The 25,897-nt window shown below is 42.5% G+C and overlaps 2 protein-coding genes across 3 annotated transcripts; both read left to right on the plus strand.

Moving 5' to 3' along the window:
- Positions 1–7,749: 7,749 nt before the first annotated feature.
- LOC147435701 (omega-hydroxypalmitate O-feruloyl transferase-like) lies at positions 7,750–18,441 on the plus strand. 2 transcript variants are annotated; one of them, XM_086488687.1, is made up of 3 exons: positions 7,750–8,387; positions 8,496–9,480; positions 18,255–18,441. In XM_086488687.1, exons 1-2 carry the CDS (start codon positions 7,938–7,940, stop codon positions 9,432–9,434), a joined length of 1,389 nt encoding a protein of 462 aa, XP_086344813.1. In that variant the 5' UTR covers positions 7,750–7,937; the 3' UTR covers positions 9,435–9,480; positions 18,255–18,441. The 2 variants fall into 2 exon arrangements, with proteins under 2 accessions (XP_086344813.1, XP_086344812.1); XM_086488686.1 differs by lacking the exon at positions 18,255–18,441 and having other exon boundaries at positions 8,496–9,526.
- A 5,771-nt stretch (positions 18,442–24,212) lies between these two features.
- LOC147435702 (uncharacterized) lies at positions 24,213–25,103 on the plus strand. Its single transcript, XM_086487767.1, has one exon. It carries the CDS (start codon positions 24,213–24,215, stop codon positions 25,101–25,103), a length of 891 nt encoding a protein of 296 aa, XP_086343893.1.
- Positions 25,104–25,897: the final 794 nt, after the last annotated feature.

Raw genomic sequence — 25,897 nt, forward strand, 5'->3', positions numbered from 1 at the left:
AGGATGGTCACATTGGGATACATTCATTTGCAACTTTTTTTCATATTTGAGTACTGGTTGTTTATGTGTCAAATCGTGTATAAAATAATATAGTATTACCACAATAGCTATAAATTGCCATAGCTTGAGTTATTTTTGTGAAAGCGTCCACTAGCTTCCTAGCACACCTCTCCTTCTTTCACGATGTCCGACGACGATCTTGAGAGTAAAATAAAGTCTGCGTGGGATGCCATGGAAGCCATTCCAAACGGAGAGGCATTGTATGGAGCCGACTGGTTTCGTCAGGCTCTCAAGGCAACCATCAACGTGTATCACCTCTATCAATGCCGCAAGGAACTCAATATGCAGAGCTTAATCAATTTGAACGAGACGGGACAACTAGCTTTCTCTTGCTGGAAGAAGATTGGGCTCATCACAGAGGAGGATGAGGAGGAAATGAGGCAGCAGCTAAGCAACGTGGTGAATCTTAATATGCCAATCAAAGGGAGCACATCAACTACTAAAACCGGGCCTTCCAGAAGATGAACACTTTTTGTTTATGTGATGCAAGTTTAATAAAATGTAACTTTTTTATTATTAATGGGAGTTCTTGTTTTAAGTACCCTTGTCTATATTGTTTTTGAAACAATTTGTCTAGCTTCCATACCTTTGACTCTCTCTCTCTCTCTCTCTATCTATCTATCTCAAAGAGAGAGATAGAGATAGTCCACAAAGAGGAAGAGGGAATATTTTTAGGAATCTGCTCACCTGATTCCTACAAAGCGCTTGCCGGAAACTGCTCGCCTAGAAATATCCCCCCCTCTAGCCTGCTCATTTTCAGCCCTTTCCTCATCAAGTACATCATGTACATCTGCATCAATAATAGGCTGATCTAAAACATTTTCAAAAACCCCCATAGGCTGTACATTTGACTCATTGGAATTTACATCCGTATTTCCACCACTGAAAGAGGCAACAAAGTGTCATAAATGTCATGTGAGCTTACATTACTGTCTCTAGTACATGACAGCAAGGGCTGAACAGAATCTTCCACAAACACTACATCCCGTGAAACCAGAATACGTTTTGTTTGCGGATGATACAATCTGTAACCTTTTCTTTCTGCACTATAACCAACAAAAATACATTTGACAGCCTTATCATCCAATTTTCTGCGCGCGCGGCACTTGTTGCACCAAAGCATATGCCAAACATCCAAAAACACGTATGTGCTCAATAGAAGGCTTTCTATCATGCCATGCTTCATATGGAGTAATAGACTGCAAAGCTTTTGTAGGACACCTGTTAAGTACATAAGTGGCACACATGATGGCCTCAAGCCAAAAAGAATGTGGCAAAGGTTGACTTTTGACCATACATCGTGCCATTTCCATCAGTGACCTATTTTTCCTCTCAGCAACACCATTTTGCTGAGGTGTATAAGGCACTATACATTGGTGTTTTATCCCATGACTAGCCAGAAATGCATTAAATTCATGAGACATATAATCCCCCCCTCGATCGGAACGGAGGGTGTCCATAGTACATTTCGAGACATTTTCAGCCATAGCCAAAAATTGTTTGAAGCACATTAAAAATTCGGACTTTGCTTTAAACCGAAATACCCATGCATGCTTGGAGTAATCATCAATGAAAGTCACGAAGTACAGGTAATTGCCCAAGAACGGAGTTTGCATGGGCCCACAAACATCACTATGCACAAGCTGCAACCTGCATGTGGCCCTAACTGAACCATCCTTTGGAAACTTAGAATGCTGCATTTTACCCAGAATACAGCCTTCACAAACATGTTTGACAGGTGCTTCAAGAGGCGGCAAAGAAGCAACCATATCATATTTTTTCAAACGCGGCAAACTGGCAAAATTCAGATGACCAAAACGTGCATGCCAAAGTTTTGCATCTGAAATAGCCCTTGAATCTGTAACAGCATTTGCAAAATTTTGTCCACACTTGTCATACAAAGTGACTTATACAGCCCACGGCACAAAAGCCCAGATGCAACAATTTCATCACCAAAACTGAGATCATGAACTGTACATCTGTCATCCACAAGTTTGACTACAAGTCCAAGTCTAGCAAGCGCGGATACAGACAAGAGATTCTTCTTGATCCCAGGTACATAAAGTGCATCAACCAGTGTGAAGGAACTTTCATTGGCAGCAGTGAACACAATCTTTCCAACTCCCTGAACTGGATAAGAAGCGTTGTTGGCACAAGTGACTGAATTCCCATGAGGGACAGACTCGAGAGAGGTAAACAATTCACTATGTGAGATAATGTGCTTTGTAGCACCACTGTCGAAATACCACACATGTGAATCTGCAGCAACTGACAAGCATGCATCATGGACAGCAGGATTGTAAGTGCACTCTGCGCTAAAAGCCCATTCTGCATCAACATCAGCATTACAGTCTCCTTTCACAGAAGACTCAACAATGGCTGCATTTGTAGTGGAACCACCCTCTTTCTTCTTAGCCTCTTTGGCCTTCAACTTAGGACACGACTTGATCAAGGGATCATTAGCTTTATAATAATGGCAATGCATCTTCTTTTTGCCCTTATCACCAGAATTGCCAGACGAAGTGCTGCCATAGCAGAAGCATTAGGAACAGTATTTTTGCCGCTCGCAGCAGAACCATAAGAAGTGGCTGCATTGCTGTTACCACCCTTTCTTTGAGAAGCAATAAAAGCCTGTTCAACTGCACGCTGCCTAGTCCTGTTTTTTCTGGAAAGTGACTCTTGAAACAGCAATGTGCATAATGCATCAAACTTGACAACTTCAGGATTTCCTTGGGTCATAAGTCTCCAAGTACTAGCAAAAGTCTGGTAAGAATCTGGTAAGGCATCAAGAATATTTTGCACAAGGGAACTGTCTGAAATGACTTCACCTGCAGAAATAAGTTGCTCATTGATATCCTTGGCACTAGCAAGGAAAGTGTCCATATCATCTTCCTCATGCATAATCTTCGACTCCAGCTCTTTACGCAGCAAAGCAATTTTAGCCTCATTGCGACTTGCATAAAGACGAGCCAAAATATCCCAAGCCTGTTTTGCAGATTTTGCTGAATGGATGTGAGGAACAATGGTGCGCTTCACAGACAACGCAATTAATGCATGAGCCTGCGCATCCTTAACATCCCAGCGAGCTTGTTCTGCCGTAGGCAAAATAACTCTAACAGTAGCAGTCCTTGCAGCAAGACCTGCAACATCCTCAACATCGCCTACATCTTCAGAACCAGGACGTACATCAATGCCCTGCACAATGTTCCAGACGCCCTTTGACACAAGAACATGTTGCATCATATAAGTCCACATAGGGTAGTTGTCCGCATCCAACCTCTCCTCAGCAGCAAACATCTTGAACACATCTGTGTTGTTGTTGTCAGCCATGGTAAATGTTGCACCTGATGTGAAAACTGCCCGAAAATAGGAGAAACGGAGCGAGAACAGCACGTGCTATATAGCACAAACCGCAGAAGACTATACGGCACCTGTTTTGCAAAAAATGGCACTGACAGAAATTCTACACAAAATGACAAAATTGCCTGTGCAGACCTGCCTGTAGTGGAAACGAAGGCCGGAACGAGCCCAAATAAAAAATCTGAGCAGACCTGCGAACGCTCGCCAAAGCTCACTGAAATCGGAGAAAGTGAGGAGGTGTGTATTTGGAGCAGCTGGCGACTAAGCCTGGGAGGACGCAACCTGCTCTGATACCAATTGTTGGAATTAGGGTTGTAGAGAAACACACACAGCTTGGAGAAGACAAAGGAAGCTCAAGGCACACAATAAAGAGTGTGTTACTTAGTGTGCAATGGAAAGATAGATAGCCCTAGAGTGATGGGCGTATATACAATGCATGGGGGAAAAAACCTCCTAAAGAGAGAAAAAATGCCCCGACGGTCCTAGTGTGTTCACACACATCACTACCACATGTATATGGTAACATCCATAGCAAGTTTCCGGACTCCTATCGATGAATTGTCAAGCTCAATGTACTTCATTAATGCAATGCAAATCTGAAAAGCCTTTGTGCAATGTGCCAACACCTCGGGAATGGCACATCGACTTTGTCTCTTATATTCACACACATCGAGAGAATGGTCTCTCTCTCTCTCTCTCTCTCTCTCTCTCTCTCTCTCTCTCACACACACACACACACACACACACACACACACACACACACACACACACACACAAATACATGCATTTAGATTTTGAACTTCGAGCATCGAGATCAAAGATCATTTACGACTTAGAAGGTCCGTGTAAACTCTCGAAAGGAGGTTCATTGAGCAACACATGGAGAAAAATTCTTTATGGCCTTCAAAATGTAAAGAAAATCCACCCTTCAAATGATTCTAAAGTAAAAGTCGTTGGTGGTCAGCCTTGAAATTGAGGGTTGGACTCTAGAGTGAAATGGCCTCCCAAAAATTATAGGCTTAAGGCAGGGTTCAGACTGCCGCGCGCAAGAGTCTTTTCGAGTAGGTAGACCAATGAAAATGCACGCCTCACTAGATGCGGTTCAGATTGCACACGCGACTTGGCTTGCTCTTCTCAGTTGGAATGCTGACTCAAGGCCAAGTAAGCTGCTCCATGTTCTGACTGCCCACCTTGCCTGTAGCTTGAGCTGCACTACTCCAGCTAATCAAAAGCCATAGCATCGTACAGCTGCTTTATTTTTCACGTTTGTGTGTGAACAAAGCAAAGGACAATCGAAAAGTTGGCTCTGCTTTCAGAAGGAAAAGGGTTGACGATGTGCAGCACAATGTGAACGATCCCTAAGTATTAAGAATCTAGATAGAGTACTAAGGTATTTTTGACTTTCCACTAGGAAGACTCCCTCATAGAGTCTCATAGAGTCATAAGTCTTTTCATTTTCTACCATCTAGTACTTACCCTTCACTTTTGCGTTTCCAATAAATGTTTTTAAAGGTTCTTTTTGAAATGAATCAAAATGTGACACATCAAGGGTCTCTCCTTACCTTGAAAATTTTAAGCTTGCTTCATATATAGTATAGATAGATGCCCTCTATAATTTCTCATTTGTAGGTTTTCCAAGTGTTTAGAAAGGCGTTTTCTTCGAGCACTTACATCAATGCTTGTTGACCCTCACTCCGCGTCTGATCTCTCTCCCTCTCCATGCCTTCTCGTTGAGACATAGCATTGCACAATACAACCCATACCCCACCTTTGCGTCCGATCTCTCTCCCTCTCTGTGGCTTTGCATTGAGACATGGCGCTCCACAACATGTAGGTGTCGTGGCCTAGTCGATTGTCTCTAGAGATAACCACCTCCTCTCTCTCTCTCTCTCTCTCTCTCTCTCTCTCTCTCTTTTGTTCGGGTGATGGCAGGCCTCAATTGCATTCTATCAGCAACACTCTTATATCTCCTCTTTTTCCCCTAAAAGTCTATGCAACATGTGGGCTCCTTCGTGCCCAGCCCTTGCACGCCTCCCCCGTCAACTTTGCTACTCTGCAACTTCATGCAGTCTCGACATTGATGCCACCTCCATTAGAACGCGCTTGGTCGCTCGCACCATTTCCTACTACCACCTACCAATCGAACGAGTCTCACAAGCTGAAGACGCACCAAAAAAACTCCCCCTTCGACTGTAGAATGCATGCACCCTCCCACCATTGCTTACTTCCATCTATCCATCGCACGCAGGCAGATGCAAGGCTCAAAACTTGAAACACCAAAAAATCTTCCTCTATTGCCTCTCAAACGCACATCTCCCCCCCCCCCCCCCCTCTCTCTCTCTCTCTCTCTCTCTCTCTCTCTCTCTCTCTCGTTTCGAGCTCCCACATGGCATCCCTCTCTCTCTTCCACTTGTTTTCACCTCACTTTTTTCTCCTCCAAGGCATAGGAGGATCTGCCTCGATTCCTCTAAAAACAATGGGTTTCAAAAATTGTGCACACCTATGGTCTACCCTACAGACCCTCGTAGTTGGCAACTGTTGCAAGTTGCCTCAATGCACATTCCCCTCGATTTAAAAATTGTGCACACCTACGGTCTACCCTACTGACCCTCGTATTTGGCAACTGTTGCAAGTTGCAAAGAGATGACTCAATGCACGTTCCCCTCGATTTTTTGGGTTGATCAATAGAATTCACTCACAATTGTGAGTTTTGGAAGGAAAAAAAAAAGTAGATTACTCATCTCTCCCTGTGAAAGGTCCTCGCGATCTTAAAAAAAAGAAGAAAGAAAAGGGCCGTCCGTTAATTTTAAGTTTTAAACGTTATTACTGGGAAATCTGTTATTATATTCGTTTCAGGCTAAGTGGATTCGAACTCAGCTCCAAACTGCGCCAGTCTACATCGTGAAGACGAGAGACCTCAGCGGGGGTTTTAAACATTATATTATATTTGCCACTGAACCTCCCACCACATCAATTCCCTGCGCGCTGTCCTTCTAGATCCTTCCAACTCTTACTGTGACCTGCGCAGGCAATGCTCCTGCTTTCCAGATCGAGGGTATCTCGGTTTGATTCCTCGCCAAAGACGAGAGACCTCAGCGGGGGTTTTAAACATTATATTATATTTGCCACTGAACCTCCCACCACGTCAATTCCCTGCGCGCTCTCCTTCTAGATACTTCCAACTCATACTGTGACCTGCGCAGGCAATGCTCCTGCTTTCCAGATCGAGGGTATCTCGGTTTGATTCCTCGCCAGCCGGCACCCCCTAGCTACTACTCACGTCAATGCCTATTGACGCTTTGATTCCTCCTGCCGGTACCCGCTAGCGACTACTCACGTCAATGCCTATATTGTACCCTATATATGGGTGAATGGGAACCAACGTAGGAGTCGAACCGGGGTTGCTGAGAGATCAATTCATGCCTGGTGATCAGACCATACTAGCACAATGAGCAGGCTGTCCTAGAGGCATCTCTTTTTTTAACAAAAAGAACACTGTCGCCTCTGCTCCCATAGCTTCTGCCGCTCGTCGCTTCACCAATGCTAGGCATGCTCGTCCCTCGCTTTCGCTACGAGCATGCAGTACGGGCCAATTTCATGAAATCGTCAATGCGCACACGCTCTTGAAGGGCATCTCAGTGTCCACCCGGTGCCCCCTACGGTCTACCCTACTGACCCTGGTATTTGGCAACTGTTGCGATGTCCCCTCGATTTAAAATAACGTAGATTACCCATCTCTCCAGGTGAAAGGGTCCTCGCGATCTTCAAAAAAAGAAGAAAGAAAAGTACCGTCCCTTAATTCAAACGTTACTACTGGGAAAGGTATTCTACATACTGGTAGCTTCATCAACGTATTCAATAGTCGGGCATATTCCATCTCCACACAAAAAGTCATGAAACAGTCCCATCCTTCCCCCCGCATGGCGTCGCGCGCAGCTGTGGCTTGCCCTGCTTGTTCAACCAACACATCGTCGAGCTCTTCGCCCATTTCCAAGCTGCCTTGCCTCTCAATAACAGAACAAAATTCAGCCAGCGCATCGCCGAGCTCGTCGCCCATTTCTAGGCTACCGACAGCATTTTGAAAGATTCGGGTTATTACATCTTTTTTCGAAATGTGTACGACATATTGGGAAATCTGTTATGTTATTATATTTGTTTCAGGCTAAGTGGATTCGAACTCAGCCGGCGACGACATCAGCTCCAAACTGCGCCAGTCTACACCGTGAAAGACGACAGACCACAGCTGGCGTTTGAAACATTATATAATATTTGCCACTGAACCTCCCACCACATCAATGCCCTGCGCGCTCTCCTTCTAGATCCTTCCAACTCTTACGACGTCTGCATGTGACCTGCGCACGCCATGCTCCTGCTTTCCAGATCAAGGGTATCTCGTTTTGATTCCTCCAGCCGGTACCCCCTAGCTACTACTCACGTCAATGCCTATTGATGCTCGTTATATATATTGGGTGAATGGGGTGCTATACAGATCCATAACATAGAGCCAAGGTAGGAATATGGCGAAGATTCATATTGTGGAGACTAGTTTGGTGAAGCCCGCCACCCCTACCAAGCGCCATACCCTGGCCTTAAACGGTTTGGATCTCTACTGGAGTGAGTTTGGCTATGCCCGCACCGTCCATTTCTATAGAACTCAGCCAGGCCATCATGACTTTAAGGCCATCGTCCAGAGCCTCAGAAACAGCCTCTCCATGCTCTTAGTCCACTTCTACCCTGTCGCTGGACGTCTGGTACCTCATACTAGTGACGATAATGTCGACTCGGGTGACCCACCCCTTATAGTCCTAGATTGCAATGATACGGGGGTTGAGTTCATAGAGGCCTGCTGTTTGGATGTGGATTTTGGCCAGCTCCAAGGCAAGGGTTTTCGAGTGCAGGATTTCTTTGCGCGGCTCACTCGCACGGAAAGCCGGCTTCGCCCCGAAGATCCGATTATGTCTGTGCAGGTGAGCACTTGCCGCAGCTTGTCGCATGAGCTAATTTAAAAGTCCCAGCTCACTCTCAATTTTATATCGTTGCGTGCTCTATATAACGTATATAGTTTGTGCTTCCAGGTAACGAGCTTTCTGGGCGGTGGCATGGCGATAGGGTGCTCGAGTGATCACACGCTGTTTGATGGCTTCTCCTTCGCGTGCATGATGAAGAGCTGGGCCGAGCTCTGCAACGGAGTGCCTGCACTGTCCGCTCCGCCTCACCACCTGCGCCACCAGCTGGACAGTGTTTCACCACGGCAGTTGCCACGTCTAAGGACACGTGGTCGCCCTGCAATAGCACCCCACGACGACCTGGAGGTGAGGATGGTGCCCGTCACTGCAAACACGGTAGAGAAATTGAAGGCGGAGGCAACTGATGGGGGCCCGTTTACGTCCTTCGAGTGTCTAGCCGCACACGTGTGGAAGGCTCGCACGAGGGCAGACACACTGACTCAGCAAGGCGAGGATGCACGTGCGGCGCTTCGGTTCCGGGTGAATGTAAGGGCGCGCCTGGTTCCCAAGCTTGCGGAAACCTCATTCGGCCCAGGGGTGATTCACGCGCTGGTGGGCCCCGTGACAGCAGGAGAGCTCAATAAGGAGAGCTTGGGGGCAACTGCAAGCCGTATCCATGAGGCTGTTTTATTGTACACAAACCCTACCAAGATCAAGCAGGAGCTTGAGAGGTATGATGCAGGGGAGATGGTGTATGTGTGGGATAATCATGCCGAGCTCCAACATCCTAGTGTGGTGGTCACGGAAATTGTCGACCTTCGAACAATCGGCTTTTATGATGCCGACTTTGGCTGGGGGGAGCTGAAAGCGATCCGACCTGCAACCATGCGTGGTTCCGGAGTCTTCAGCTTGGCCCCTCCTCCTCCTCCTCCACGTCCTCCTCTAATTGGAGGTGGCAGCGTCGAACCGCATTGCAAGCTCGAGCTTATCGTCCGCCTCACCTCCAAAGAGATGGGGGGCTTTCTGCCGAGCCTTCTCTCCGTGCCATGGCCGCCAAATGGAATGTAGAATCGCACGCCTAGCTAGCAAGTACTATAACGTCTCTATTGAGAAGGTTTGTAATTAAAGCTCTCTTCTTTAATTCAGTTATGTTTTTCTCTTCTCTTTTTTAAAACAAGCGAACATGTAGGTGATACAATTTTTGTAAAAGGAATGAAGAGGAGAATAAAATGAGATGCGAGGCCTCTAAATTAGGAGGAGAAGGAGAAGGCGAACTGGACTCTCTCTCTCTCTCTCTCTCTCTCTCTCTCTCTCTCTCTATATATATATATATATATATATATATATATATATATATATATATATATATATATATATCCGGTTCACATCTAGACTCTCTCTCCCTTCTTTCGCATGATAATCAATCTCTCTCTCTCTCTCTCTCTCTCTCTCTCTCTCTCTCTCTCTCTCTCTCTCTCTGTGGCAACCCCTTTCCGTAGGAATTAGGCAAATGTCATCTTTGTGTAGAGATGTAGAAGGTGGGAGAGGTGCAGGTGCAGGGGAGTAGGCCGATCAGCCACAACGGAGATGGGGGAGGATAGGGAAGGTGTGCGGTGCTGTAGGCGAGGGATGACGAAGGGCGAGGGCATAGATTGCGAACGAGGGCTAAGGCGCAGATGACGAATGGTTTTAGGGAGAATCTTAGTGATACTTTTTTAAAAGAGAGAGCCAGTAGGAGAGACCTACAATTTTGCTCTCAATTTTGGAAAAATGTCCAAATAGTGCGAATCTTAGGGGATACTCACGTTTTACTGAAGAGGAAAGACGAAAGGTGAGCAATAATTGGTGGTTGAGCCTGCGAGGTAGACGGACGAAGAAGAGGTGGTGAAAATGACGAGGAGCACTCATAGACAACAAGTCGCACGTGCACTACCTTGGACGAGGAGCGAGAGTAGATTTTACTCTAATACGAAATGTAGATTCTTTGAGCAGCATGCATGGTTGAAACGTAGTGTACTCCGCACGAGATCGATACTTGGATAGCTCAAAGTTTTGAAAATCCATTTAAAATGTGAAGCCATTCAAAATGCAAAAGCGAGATCTCTGCAGATTCTCTGTGCGTTAAATAAAGAACCTACCAGTGAAAGGGTCACGATAGCTTTCTAAAAAATAATCATTAATATATGTATATGTGTATGTTTGTGTATATAAATATAAATATAAATATCTCCAAGTTAAATAAAGAACCTATCAGTGAAAAGGGTCACTATAGCTTTCTATAGTCATTAATATATGTATATGTGTATGTTTGTGTATATAAATATAAATATAAATAATATAATATATAAAAAAACTCATCTACCTATCTATATTATATTATATACGAAGCCGCTTAAATTTTTCAAAGAAGGAAAAACCCTCCATGTGTCACTCACTCTCACTCACTACTTCACTTAATTCACTTAAAGACAACCTTATAATACCTCTATTCTAAAATTCAAAAGTCAAAGGTAGAAAGATTTAAAATGTAAAAGTGAATAGTAACATTGCTAGAAATGAAAAGAAAAGACTTTTGGGAATTGAAAATCAAAACTTTGTACTTTACACAAAGTAACTCAACTTATTTAAGTACACATATCAAAAAGACTTTGGAAAATATAAAATCAAAAGGCTTTTTACTTTACATAAAGTAAATTGTCGAGGTTAAGTGTACATAACAAAAAAAAAAGACAATTGTTGGATATTTTATTATTTAATAAAAATCTAATTTTTAAAGATAAATATGTCTTTGTTTTTTCAAAGGGTTTTTTTTTTAACACCAATATTGATATCTTTTAAAAATTTGGGCAAGTGTATTTTCAAACAATTTTTTTTTGCCAAACTCGCAATAGTAAGTGAATGTATTTAAATCTCAAAAAAATTACAAAACGGTCTCAAGCTTAAGCGGGATCTTTAGGTACTGAAGATTACACATTTTTCCTCTCTCCGAGGCTACTAAGAACACTGTAGATGTACTATAATAACAAACTTTTACTTATCGCAGCTTGCCACAACGGCATCAATGTATTTTGAAAACAAACAAGTGTATTTTCAAATTTTCAAAAATAAAAAAGAGATACACCCTTTCTTAAAGTGCTTGAAAAATTGTTGAGCATTGGGCACCTGTGTTGGTGTCCCTTCTCTCTCAATTTATTGATTAGTATAGTGAGTGCATGTATGTTTGTGCATGCACATGTCAGACATTAACAAAAACTCGAACATTGAGTATATTTTTATGAAGAGAGGAGGGCTTGTCTGCTTACGGCAAAGCTCGACCATCCATGCCATAGCTCTCGATGCAACTCAAGTATGTCACCGAAGAGAGAGAGAGAGAGAGAGAGAGAGAGAGAGAGAGAGAGAGAGAGAGAGAGAGATTTATTGAAGGTAGAACGTATCTTCTTCTTCTTTCTCTCTCTCCCCCCCCCCTCTCTTATTGAAGGTAGAACGTATCTTCTTCTTCTTCCCTCTCTCTCCCCCCCTCTCTCTCTCTCTCTCTCTCTCTCTCTCTCTCTCTCTCTTTGAGAAGAGGCTAAATTATACTATTAAAAAACAACTCTAAGAATTAATACAAATGGTGATCACTCTGAGGGCACTAAAGAAACAACCTAGAACTGTACAACTAACCACATGGAAAATTTGAAAAAACCAAAAACCAAAAACCAAATGAAAATTCTCTCTTGAAGGATTAAAATTTTCCCATGGTAAGGTAAATGGAGAGAGAATGATAGTAGCCTCAGAAAGATAGGCACTTCCATCAAGAGAGCACACTCTACAAACTCTCTCTCTCTCTCTCTCTCTCTCTCTCTCTCTCTCACACACACACACACACACACACACACACATACACACATACACACACGCACATACATAACACACACACAAACACATCCATGGGAAGAATTTCTAATGTATGTGCATATGCATTCCTATACACACACACACACGCACTCATACACGCACACACACACACACATAGAGACATATATATTTATTTATTTATTTATATTATACACATATCATATATATGTGTGTGTGTATGTCACCGGAGAGAGAGAGAGAGAGAGAGAGCGAGAGAGAGGACAAAGAGAGGAGTTTTGTGGATATTCCACTATTAGATTTAGCAAGATTACATCTTCTTGTGTGAATCAGCTTTTGGGATGGTAGATAGGTCAATTTCAATACGTGTATACATGTGTGTGGGGGTGTGTTGGGGTATAGGCGCATGTGCCTTGTCCGGCCGCCCAGAGTCTGGGCGCACTGACTTGTATGCCTTATACATAGCATAAGTGTATAGGGGGCTGCTCACTCTTTGAGTCTCCCCACCCATATCAGTGTGTCGTGTGTCTCCTTCTCTCTCTCACTCTCCGTCTGTGGTGCTCCCCGATCCCCTTCATTTGGTATCAGAGCGACAGGTGTGAGAGCGTAGATGGACGGCTTCACGATGAACTCGTCGGCTATGGCGGAGAGGTCATAGATCTAAGCAAAGAAATAGAGGAGGCTTGTGGACAGCCATACAGAGGCTTGCGGGAGAGCTCTTAGGAGCTTCCTAGTGCTCACAGATCAGTCCACAGTTCCTCTACAGATCAGTCCACTGTGTACAACATCTTCCCTCTTCTCGGCAAGCTTTGCAACGGCTACATCAGCGAAAGATTGGAGCTTGGAGCTTCCATAGACATGGAAGCATTGTGAGATTGATGCATTCAGCTCACGCATTGAGGTGGGAAGTGAGTTTGAGCCTTTCTATGAGCTCAAAGAAACACAGAAGAAAGTCGTTCAGTTTCTTGTAGTTTGACAGCAATCTACTGTTTTGCTCATAACTTGAGCTACAAAGCTCCGATTCCAAAACTTTTTGGTTCAAAACGGAGCTGGCTTCAAGCTCTACGACTTTGTCAAAAGGAATTGTTTTCTGATTCAGAGTGCAGGTGGGTCTGAAATTAAAAACACAGAGACTGTTTTTCAGGACAGTTTTGGGCTCTGTTGTTTTCTTTGCTGCAGACAGCTTACCCGTGCACACTGCATGTAGCAGGCACATATGAGGTGTTACAAGATCGGGTTTGAATCCCAGGTACAGGTTGAGTTTAGTACTCCCACAGGTGTTGCCAGTTGCAGGCAAGTGCAGAGGTTGGTTGTGGATAATATGTATGGTCATCTGTGGTACTCTTTGTGAGCATTTGTTGGACACAGGTTTGCAGAACTTATGCATGTATGTTGAGTATAGTTTGATGCGCATTGATTGCTCATTGTATTGAGCTTGCAGGACAATGGTTATTTTGTGTTGATAGCCATTGTGCATCGAAACTCTGGCGAAATTTTCCCAGGAGTTTTACGCGCATCATTTATGCGATCTAGGTAGAGATTGCGGGTTGCACTCAGCATTTGCGTGCGGTGTTCTCTGCAGGTGGGAGATTTGTGCGTGTATATTCATCGATACCGCACAGTGTGGGCTTGGTGATTAGCTCACGGTTTGACAGGCGTACAGTTATCTTGGCACATTCACATGAGTGAATATTGTGATGTATGCTTGTGTGGCTACGAGCTAGGTAGCCGGATTCGAGCACTAATGGCTTGAGGTTTTTCAATAGGTTTCAGCTACAAGTTTACAAGTTTATAGGCAGGTTTGAGGGCTTATTTGGGCGCTGAATTTTCAGCCATTGTTTCCTCTTTGCAGGTGTCCATGTATGGCTCAGTTGTAGGCTGATCTGGGACATGTTTGTGACTTGTTTATGCAGCTGTTTAAGAGCTGAATTTTGGGGCTGATTTGCAGCCATATTTTACAGCCATACAGGAGCTTGGTTTACTCTACAGGAGCCTCGTACACTTGGCATTTGGGATTTGCATCATTGCCATTTGTGGAGCACAATGTGGTTACACTACTGCGAGAGATTTTATGCGTGGATTCGCATGAGCATTGTAGGTGCTGGTGAGCTCTTTTTTTGAGAGCATTTTCTCGTTGCAGGTTGCTTCTTTTGGATTAGTTGAGTGCATTTCATTGCTACCATACCTAGAGTAGAGTTACAGCTCTTGGTTATTTTTGACATTCACTTATAGTAGTCAATATGTGTGAGACTTTCGAGTCTAGGACAATGACTCATGAGAGACGGCGTTCTCATTCGTGTCGACACTTGAGATGTTGGCATTGTGGTCACACAGGGCACATTAGACGACGATGCTTTCGTCATATGAGACAGCACAAGAGACAGGCTAGTCTCAAGGATGCACTAGATGCTATAGGCTCCGTTGACTTGACAGTTGCAGGATCAGATACAGTGTCTAAGTACCCTAGTGACAGTGAGGTCACATTTTCTTCCTGTATTACTCCTGATTTTTTGACGTCTGAGGATAGTGCACTTCTTTTGCAGTGGGTGCTAGACAAGGACGCTACTTTTCATGTCACTCCGTATCGTGACTGGTTCAGTAGCTATTCTAGCAGAGTGCATGGTAGTGTGCGATTGGCAGATGGGTCACTGCATGAGATTGTTGGTTCAGGAGATGTGAGACTATCATTACCGAGCGGTGCATCATACGTGCTCAGAGATATGCGTTATGTGCCAGATTTGACGATGAGTTTGATCTCCGTTGGTCAGCTCAAGGATAGTGGATGTTGGGTATCGCTGCTTGAGCGATCTTTTGCGTTGCATTTGAGTTCTCTAGTGATTGCGAGAGGTGCTACAGTTGGCACATGGTATCCATTGTGCGAGATACTTCTATGCAGGATAGACAGGTAGAGCGGTCTTGCTCTAGTGAGTCACGACAGGAGGACGCTGTGCAAGAGTCTATGCATATGGAGTTAGAGCATGAGAGTTCTAGTGAGTCACAGCAGATTGAGTGTTCATTTTTGCAGTGGATGATTGCACAGGAGGCTGAGACGTCAACGATTATGCAGTCATTCCTTTCTATTCTCGACAGTGAGCATGGGGATATAGTTGTGTAGGATATGTCTTCCAGCAGACACCTAGAGCAGCGGGTTTGCTCTGAGGTTGCACGACAGGTTGATGAGTTTTTTGCGGACAGTCAGGAGATGCATGTGGCTGACACGCCTTGTCAGTCAGAGATGCCTATTGCCAGGGATATATATGTTGATGCATGCTCTGTAGAGCTAGCAGGCCCCGCTAGCATTGCATCGGCATTCGGTGATCTCATGTATGAGATGCTGATCTTGAGACCGGATATCGCAGCTGCAGTGGGAGCATTTGCAGTTGGGGTTGTCAGTCGTTTGTTGACTGATGATGGCATAGTGCACGCGGGAGATATGTAGGTATTGCGTACATACTTGCAGTTCGTGTGCGGTACATCTGGTGGTGTATGGACTTACACGGGAGCAGGACAGCCGGATGCACACGATCACAGCCAGCCAGTGGGCATCGGTTGAGAGAGATTTTCTCTCGCCTTTTGTAGTCTTTAAACTAGGTTCCCTTGCTTAAAGGCACAGTCACCTTTAAGTGGGAGGTTGTTGGGGTATAGGCGCCTGTGCCTTGCCCGGCCGCCCAGAGTCTAGGCGTCCACTGACTTGTATACCTTATACATAGCATAAGTGTATAGGGGGCTGCTCACTCTTTGAGTCTCCGCACCCATATCTGTGTGTCGTGTGTCTCCTTCTCTCTCGCACTCTCCGTCTGTGGTGCTCCCCGATCCCCTTCAACGTGCGTGTGTGTGTGTGTATGTGTGTGTGTGTGTGTGTGTGTGTGTGTGTGTGTGTGTGTGTGAGAGAGAGAGAGAGAGAGAGAGAGAGAGAGAGAGAGAGAGAGAGAGAGAGATCAGAAAGGCTCTAATCGATGAAAGGAAGATAGGGGGAGAGAGAAAGAGAGACAAAGAGATCAGAGAGAGGTTGACTCTCATAACTGCTCACTTTAAAATATCCTCGAGTTTTGGTAAAAGATAATAAACAGGATTTTCCTTGGGATGAAACAATGGGTCGAGTACACGCACATGTATATAGATACATAGAGGGAAAGAGAGAAGAAGAAGAAGATACGTTCTACCTTCAATAAATCTCTCTCTCTCTCTCTCTCAATCAGAAGAGGCTAAATTATACTATTTAAAAACAACTCTAAGAATTAATACAAATGGTGATGATTCTGAGGGCACTAAAGAAACAACCTAGAACTCTACAACCAGCCACATGGAAAATTTGAAAAAACCAAAAACCAAATGAAAATTCTCTCTTAAAGGATTAAAATTTTCCCATGGTAAGCTAAATGGAGAGAGGATGATAGTAGCCTCAGAAAGATAGGCACTTCCATCAAGAGCACACTTAGCAAAAACTCTCTCTCTCTCTCTCTCTCTCTTACACAGACACACACACATAAGCATATATATAAACTCATGCATCAGCTTTCTTGGCTAAATGAACAACAAAATCTTAGAAATTATGATTCGAATATTATGTGATATGCAAGTCTGCAAATCCTCATAAATTATACACCATGTACACCAAGGTTATACATCCCATCTCTTGATTCTACAACAATTAGGCCATGCTACGAGCAAAAAAAATGTATTACCTCTAAGTCATTTGCCAACCAATGATCATTAAAGAATAACGAGCTCAATGGAACAATAGCAACTTAAAGCAAACAATTACTTTATGTTTTAAAAAGTTTATAAGGATAAACACATTGACGCGGGTGGATTTTCATTGGATTGTCTTCTTAGAGGGTTTAGATGTCATCTCCTCCATTTTTCTATATGAGACGTCACTATTGATAGGTAGTTATTATAGTTGCCTTATCGTAGCTTTGGAGGATGATCTTAGTTAATAAAGAAGCATCCAGGAATATATTTGGCACTATCTCATCGATGCATAGAGAATGTTTGCACATGTTGCCACCTTGGGGAAAGATGAGGGAGGAAAGTGTCATAGACTTATCATGCCTTCTAATTAGCCGCCCGCAACAATGCGCGGGTCACATACTAGTTAACTCATATATATGTATATGTGTGTGCATATATATATATATATATATATATATATATATATATATATATATATGTGTGTGTGTGTGTGTGTGTGTGTGTGTGTGTGTGTGGAATTTACTAGAAGTATGTATATATATGTATATGTGTGTGTGTATTGTGTGTGTGTGTAGAATTTACTAGAAGTATGCAAGGTACAGCTTCACTTTAGCACCCTAAAAGAATAGATTACAAGAGAAGTCAAGCCATGTCACGATGTGAAATGAAAGATGAAATAAAAAAATCTATTTAATATTTTAACTTACAAATAACATTTAAGATAAGTCTCAAAAATCACTGAAAACAATGAAAGTATGCCTAACTCAACTCTTCTCTAAGGTTTCTTTTAGAAAGCCAAGAATATAACACCTCTTGGCACCTGTCGCTTCTTATTAATTCCATGCACTGATCTAAAGGGACCCTCACACGAGGGGGAGTAAATCTTTTGAGTTTTTAACTTTTTACTGTCCTCCCCTCAAATAATGTTATTTTATAGTAATTTAAATCATTGTTGTCTCTTCTTTGGTACACGTTTTGAATTCGTCATTCCGTACACTAATCTATAGTCATTTAAATAATTATATTGAAAGTCAACTAATATTGTGGTATGTGGTCAAATCGGCCTTAGTGTGAACGTCCTTGTAACTACCTCCAACTACCTCTGATGCTAATATAAGGAGGTGCCCTCTCAAGGTAGAGGCGGACTCAGTTTTGATCCTATTTCCCGTTCACACTACATTGGTGGAGACGGCGGGCAGTTAGGGCCGTTTTTTGTTGGGGTTCTTTTGCGCTTCTTTCACCTAGCTATGGTGTTCTTGTTTGATAATGGGTAGAGAGAGAGAGAGAGAGAGAGAGAGAGAGAGAGAAGTTTCTCATACCACTCTTATTTGTGCACAGATGCTGGAAGCTCCTCGATCGACATCAAATGCATCTCTCGCCCTTCACATTCACCTCGCAACAGAATTGTGGCCTTTCTAACCTGCGCTTGCTCAGAGCTCCCTCACCCATGCATTGACCATCATCCACACCTTCCACTTTCTCTGTTTCAAAAGAAGACCTTACACAAGTTTGTTTTACTTGCACCAAGTACTTTCCTCTGTGTGCTCCCAGTGCTTCCCTCTTGCTAAATCTCATGGAGGCGTCCTTACCCTCAGTTGTGGGCTCTTCTTGCATGCGCTGCTACTGGTTATTTTTAACCATAATTCCCTCCTAAGACACCCTTTCCACTTGCTTCTGCAGTCCTTGCTTTTCACACTAAGCCTTCAGAAGAGCTTCTTGTTGATACTCGTTTGTGACTGCTCTGCGCTCTTGATGTTGCAACTTCTTTTCCTCACGCTAGCTATCATGATATCATCTCCCTGGTCTGCGTTGATGTGATGTTGTCGCCTCCATACCCACCCGCCCTTCACAACTGAGATGAGGTTGGCTGCCAAGTCTACAGCAACAATAGCGCTGCACCGGAGAAGAAGAGGGGGTGGCATCCTCAAACAACAAGAATGCCACCATAGAAGCTACCAACTTCCCCTGTCAAGATTGGCGGACGCTCTGGCAAGGATTTTGAGAAGGAGCCCAAGTTTTTAAAGAATGGAGATGTTGGTTTTGTCAAGGTGGTTTTGACCAAGCCCAAAGCAGTTTGCGTCAATCATGCTGCCAGCTTGATTAATGTCCTCAGACCTGGGATGGTTTCATCTCCTAGTACAAGTCAACGCAAAAAAGAGTCCTGCACCAAAACAGTGGCCAATTTACAAAAGTTCTTGGTTCTAGCAAGATCAAAGACACGGGAGTTGCTACATCTTGGTTGCAGAGGTGCCCGATCTTTTCGCTTCCATAGCCATGACGCAAAGTTGTAGCCCTACATCTCATCTTTTCTTTATGTGTTTCGTGGTCGTCTTTTTACCTTTAGCTCATCTCGCAATTTAGTTTTTGTTGAATAACCGTTACCATCACACCAAGCTCCTTCGGGAAGGGATGCATGTCGCAAAAATTTCTCACCCAATCCTCAGTCAGTCCTTCCTCGTCTTGTCCATTTCATTGGGATAGCGACCTAATGTTTGCATAAGCGAGATGTATGAGTTCCATGCCTTGATGATGTTCGGCATGATGATGAGTCTAGCCCCTGAGTTCAGTCACCTAGTCCCTAAGCTCTTGTAAGATCACTCCCCCCACATGAGGCGTTTGAGTTGATCTCTCAGTCCAAGATTATAAAAAGATGTCCATATTTTTCTCCCTAAGGGGGGGGGTGTGGTATGTGGTCAGATCGGCCTTAGTGTGAACGTCCTTGTAACTACCTCCATGCTAATATAAGGAGGTGCCCTCTCAAGGTAGAGACGGACTCACTTTTGAGCCTATTTCCCGTGCACACTACAATATCATCTTCCAACTAATTGACTTTTAAGCAAGTCCAAAATCAAGTCTCTTAATCAAGCTTGCATGATAACCCCACGATTCCTACCCTAAATGAAGACCCCGTGATGGAATCAACGGCTAGGAACAAGGCACCCGAATCTCGAGGTGGACAGACGATAAGTAAAAAGTGAATATTCTATGAGGGTTATTTTTTAATTTACAAGCATTCAAACCTTTCTCTTTGGTTGTCACATTTCACTTTACAACCACTATAGTTTTTTGTGTATAGTAAAATGGAGATTAGTTGTGCCATTCCATTGGCTATCGCAACCAGCGCCTTGATATCTTCTGGAATAGCTGTAAGTGCATCAACAGATGAAGAGAGATACTATCATCTCTTCCTATTTGCAATGTGCGTGCAACAAAGAGAGCAGCTCAAAATGTCAGGAGGAATAGTGCATCAGCTAATGAACGGGAGATATCTCCATCTCTCCGTATTAGCAATGTGCGTGCGGCAAAGAGAGCAGCTCAAAATTTGGAGAGGAATTCTAAAAAGCAAATTATTGAAACCTTGCTAGAGATCAAAGCCTCCTGTAATAGGATGGAGACAATGCAAACCAATGTCTCTGATGTGGTTAAAACTTTAAGCTCTGCATTGGAGATTGAAAGTGGGATACTATGGAAATTGCGAAAAGAGACAAAAGCATCAAACTTGCAGAGACTAGAGAGTCAGGCATACATTACAGAGAAACTTTCCAAAGTTGAGGATTCTCAAAAGATGATAATGGCATCTATTGAGGATCTTCGAAAAGAGGCTTCACGGAGTCAACGTGAATCAAAAGGACAAATTCAAGACAATACTCCACGACAAATGGTGTCAGGATTGAGAAGTATCATCAACAAACTGGGTGCTTTGACAAAGGTTTAAGGTTCAAGACTTTCAGATATCCCAGCTACCTCAAATAAATTAAGTGCTTTGGCTAGATTAGTTCGACCAAGGCAGCGTCAAGTTTCTCAACGACCTAATCCTACTAATGGAAGAAATATGTAATGCTATCCTGTATCTTCATCAAACTGTACTTTTTAATTGAGTCACTATCAATGTTTCAAATATACTTAGTTTAGAGGATATAATTAGATGTCCCAGTTTATATTGATTTATTATGCATAAGAATGCTCTTTTAGTGACTGATCCAAATTATAGCAAGTATACTATATTTATATGAGATCTATTTGCACATGATTTCATAGATGGTATCTGGAACACGTATATATCACCTTGTCATGCGTGACATAGTCGACTGTGTGATGATTCACGAAAGGAAAGGCGCCAAATAGCACGAGAGAGAACAAGGCATTCACTACAAAGTACTATTGAAACTTTATTGGAGTGCAATGAAAGGCAGAGCATGCATGATGTACATGAAGGAAACTCTGAAGCCATGAATGTTGGGACAACAATGAACATAGTAGAGGGAAACTATTCTAAAGTAGAAAAGCACTGTTTGTCCATCCGCTTTGAATATCCAACGTCTCTCCTTTTACATCACAAGTCTACGGCACCATTTCTCTCCAAAAAGTGTGTGTTGCACACTTAGGAAGCTTAGATTATGTTTTCTCCAAATGTGGAGCAAAGGCCTGAAAGGACGAAGGAAAGACTATCAAAACATTTGTGGGTAAATATTGTTGCTCTGATGGAAGAGTTCGATTACTTCCTTTGAATGAGCCACCAAATGAATTGAAAGATTTGATGAGCTCAAACACAACAAGAAGTAGACAGTTCTTACAAAAAATTCAAGGATATAATAATGCATTGGCATTTGTGTCTCTTGGTGTCCATATCGATGAGACTATTAATTATGGTGAGCGAGGTGTATACACTTTTGAGGTTCATGGCTCTGTCTATCATAGCATTGGTTCTTTAACGCCAGCTGCAGGACAAAATGAAGTTCCACGCTTTGCACAATTATATTTTTTTGATATCAAACATGAGTTGAGCAGCAGATTGCATCATGTTTTGAAATTTAGATCATAGTATTCTAGAGTGTTTACAATTGATGATGCATAGAGTAAATCCCTATGCAAATGCTCTACAGTCTGTTGCTTCTTTGTCTAGAGATGCTATTGTACCCAATATGAGGATGGTTATTGCGGAGCATCGTTGTGATGGTTGGAAATATCTTACTCCAAGAGGTTCTAAAGTTGCTGCAATTATGCTAGGACAAGGGGATGATAGAAATATTGGCTATAGCGACATTGTACTGAATTCTCGACACGTGGGCTTGAAAAGAATCTCCAGCATGCATCGAGCTTACATGTCCTTATTGTATATTTTATTATTTCCAAGTGGAGAGGATGGGTGGCATCTTTATTTACAGACTACCTATGGAAAAAGAATGAGTTAAAAGCAATATTATGTCTTTCGCTTACAAATAAGAGATGATACCGTGGAGTTTCTTCTTTGAGGGGATAGGCTATTACAACAGTATGTCGTGGATGCTTATAGTACTCTAGAGGAGTCACGGCTTTTGTGGATACGAAATAACCAAAAAACACTTCGTGGTGAAGTGTACCAAGGATTGCTTGACATGGTTGAGGCTAGAGATGGCTTACAGAGGGCTGAAGGTCAAAATGTTGGCCGTAGAATTGTTTTGCCTTCATCTTTTGTTGGAGGTCCAAGATATATGTGCCAACTATTTCAAGATGCAATGGCAATTGTTTGTAGTAGGTTAAACCGGATCTCTTCATCACACTCACATGTAATCCACGATGGAAGGAAATAGATGATGCATTACTACCTGGACAAAGTACCGTTGATCGTCCTGATTTGACTATAAGAGTGTTTTATCAGAAGTTCCAAGATATGATGCATTTACTTATTAAGCAAGCCATATTTGGGGAGGTGATTGGACATGTTTCAGTGATTGAGTTTCAGAAGAGAGGTCTTTCTCATGCTCATATATTGTTGATACTTGCATCCGAATATAAACCCATATATACATTACACTACGACAAGTTGGTTTGTACAAAGCTCCCTGACAAGAATGTGTTTCCAGAATTATTTGATGTAGTGAGTTGTTGTAATGTTCATGGGCCATGTGGTCCTTTGAACCCAAGTTCTCCATGTATGGTTGATGGAAAGTGTAGATTCAAGTTTGCCACAAGCACTTTCTATGTCTACAAATGTAAACAAAAGTGGATATCTTGTGTATATGAGACGAAATGATGGAAGATTTGTTCCATCTAAAAATTACAATTTAGATAATCGTTGAGTTGTACCTTATAGCCCTCTCGTATCACTAAGATACCAAGTCCATATTAATGTGGAGATCTACTCAACTGTCACTGCCGTGAAATATCTTTATAAGTATGTCTACAAGGGACATGATCGAGCCATTATTGTTCTTCAAGATTGTGAAGGAGCTACTGATGAGATCAATAGTTATCTCAATGCATGTTATATTTTTGCATCTGAGGCAATGTGGAGAATATTTGGCTTTGACATGCATAATGAAAGGCCATATATTCAACGATTGCAAGTACACCTTCCATTCTAGAATATGGTTACATTTCAAGATGGTGATTATGTATCACATTTGCTAGATAATGAGCAAAATAAAAAAACTACCTTGACAGAATGGTTTATTGCAAATCAAACTATCCAAAAGCAAATAGCTTCGCATATACTGACTTTCCAAATGGTTGGGCATGGAATAAAAGTCGAAAGGCATGGTCTCTACGACAACAGGGTGTTTTTATTGGAAGAATGTATAATATTGTCCCTACTGCTGGTGAGGTTTATTACCTACGAATGCTTCTCAATATTTTCAAGGGATGTAAGTCTTTTGAAGACTTGCGGATATATGATGGTCACATTTATGATACATACAAGGAGGCATGTATAGCTAGAGGATTATTGCAAGATGATGAAGAATGGTCACTTTGCCTCCAAGAGGCATCTTTTTTTCAAAATGGAATGCAGTTGAGAAAAATCACAAGAAGATATAGAAATTTTCTCGTGTAGGAAAACGAAGTCTTTCTCAGTGTTTTTCATACAATGCATAACATCATGAGCTTTTGCTCGAGAGGCACCGCATACCTAGCTAGGTATGTGGCGCCTCCCTCACACAAGCTCATGATGTTGAGGTACGTCACAATGTGGGAAATATTGTGAGAATTTGTCCAAAACTTCTTGTGAATGTTTGCAATCATATTAGTATTTTGTGAGCCACTTCATACGGCTGCTCTTTGGGACAGGTTTTGTACCGAATTTTGTGAGGACTATGTTTATGCCCTAAGGATGCGTATTTCAGATGCAAGCGTGCGATTTGATGTGGCAAAAAATCAAGCTTCGCTTCATATAGAATGCTTTTTGCAACAACATGGCAAGAGGTTTTGAGATTATATGTTGCCTGCAAAAGACTCAACAATGGTATCCTTAAGTGAAAATGGTGCTATGGCTGAAGAAATAATGTTCAACGTTGATGAATAGTGTAGTATAGCAGATGCATGGAGACTTCCTTAAATGAGGATCAGCGAGATGCTTACCACCAAGTGCCACAAGCTATTGACACACATTCAAGGAAGGTATTTTTCCTAGATGGTCCTGGTGGCTCAGCAAAACCTTACTTATGTAATGCAATTTTTTCACGAGTGCGAGAAAGTTGTAGAGTTTCTCTTGCATGTGCATCCTCGGGTATTGCAGCTTTGCTTTTGAGTAATGAAAGAAATGCTCATTCTAGGTTTAAGATACCTTTGGAGCTTCACTCTGAAGCAACTTGCAATATAAAGGTAAATAGTCAACTTGCAGAACTTCTAAGGAATGCAGCTTTACTTATATGGGATGAAGCTCCCATGACACATTGCTATGCATTTGAAGTAGTGGACAGAACTTTAAGAGATATTATGCAGCGAGATACTTTGTTTGGTGGAAAAGCCATTTTGTTTGGAGGTGACACTCGACAAATACTACCTGTTGTACCAAAAGGTAGTCGTACAAACATTGTTAATGCTTCGTTGTGGCATTCTCACATATGGAAATATACAAAGATACTGGGGCTTACCAGAAATATGCGTATACTTGATTGCGGTTCATATTCACTTCAACAAAGGTTTTCCCGTTGGGTGCTTGATATTGGCAATGGAGTTATGGATGATGGAGGAGACTTAGACAGAGTCAAAATACCTTCACACATGATGCTTCCAAGAAATAGTTTGGCAGATCTTCTAAGCTTTATATATGGAGATTTGTGTCATGTGCAAGATCATGCAAGTTTTTTCAGAGGTCGAGCAATACTTGCTCCGCGGAATAAAGAGGTGGATTTAATTAATGACTATGCATTGGAAAGAATGCATGGAGATTGCAAAGAGTATTTGACCCTATTAGACTTTGCTAAATAGGTGTTTGAATATATAGTGGCTATGAGCTTTGTATTGAGAAGATAGAGAAAGAGAAGAACAAAGAGATGATATGCAAAGAATGCAACTCCAAAGTGTGTAACATACACAGATAGGATGGTATATATATAGAGGGGATCCAGGGCTATATTTAGAGTAGCTTCATACATAAGCTCAACAACCCCGCTCAAACAGGGGTCTCTAACTGTGGATGAAAAAACCCTTGGGAGCTCAAGGAGAAAACCCATAGCTCTATATATACCCACCGTTATATTAATATATTGTTCAATTTATAAAAAATGGTTTATAAGGAGCTACATCACTCCTGTTACATACAATGATAGGTTCAAAGTCTCAATGAAATGATCTGATTAACTCTTCAATTACTTTAAGGAATGTTTTGGATCATCTTCAGCTTCGATGAATGCATACCATCTCTGAGATACTTCACTTTTTCTTTGATTTGTGTATAATTTGTCAATATCACAAATCAAAGAACACAAGATAGAAATCACATCATTGTTAGAGAACATTAGGAGAAAGTTGGACTCACGTTTGGGCCCTGTAAGAAGTGCCACGTTGGCTTAGAGAGAGAAAATGAAAATGTTAACTTGTGCATTTTATGTGATACTTTTATGCGCAACAAAAAGCCAAAATGACATTCTTTGGTAGGTAGCCGCCGTCTTTATCATTCTTATCCTTCGTTCTCTTGTCAGGAATCCAACTAACCGTATGACTAATGATTTGAAATGCCAACTTACAAGCGTTCCCTCCAGAAACATAAGCCACACGAACTC

Source organism: Adiantum capillus-veneris, chromosome 18 (genome assembly GCF_014529385.1).
Source record: "Adiantum capillus-veneris isolate H3 chromosome 18, ASM1452938v2, whole genome shotgun sequence".
NCBI classification, from domain to species: domain Eukaryota; kingdom Viridiplantae; phylum Streptophyta; class Polypodiopsida; order Polypodiales; family Pteridaceae; genus Adiantum; species Adiantum capillus-veneris.

What these genes read in the sequence shown, in the direction of transcription:
- LOC147435702 (XM_086487767.1), top strand. Translation starts at nt 24,213, where the DNA reads ATGGAGACTTCCTTAAATGAGGATCAGCGAGATGCTTACCACCAAGTG.
- LOC147435701 (XM_086488687.1), top strand. Translation starts at nt 7,938, where the DNA reads ATGGCGAAGATTCATATTGTGGAGACTAGTTTGGTGAAGCCCGCCACC. An exon ending in ATCCGATTATGTCTGTGCAG is followed by an intron (nt 8,388 to 8,495) that starts GTGAGCACTTGC and finishes TTGTGCTTCCAG; the next exon opens with GTAACGAGCTTTCTGGGCGG.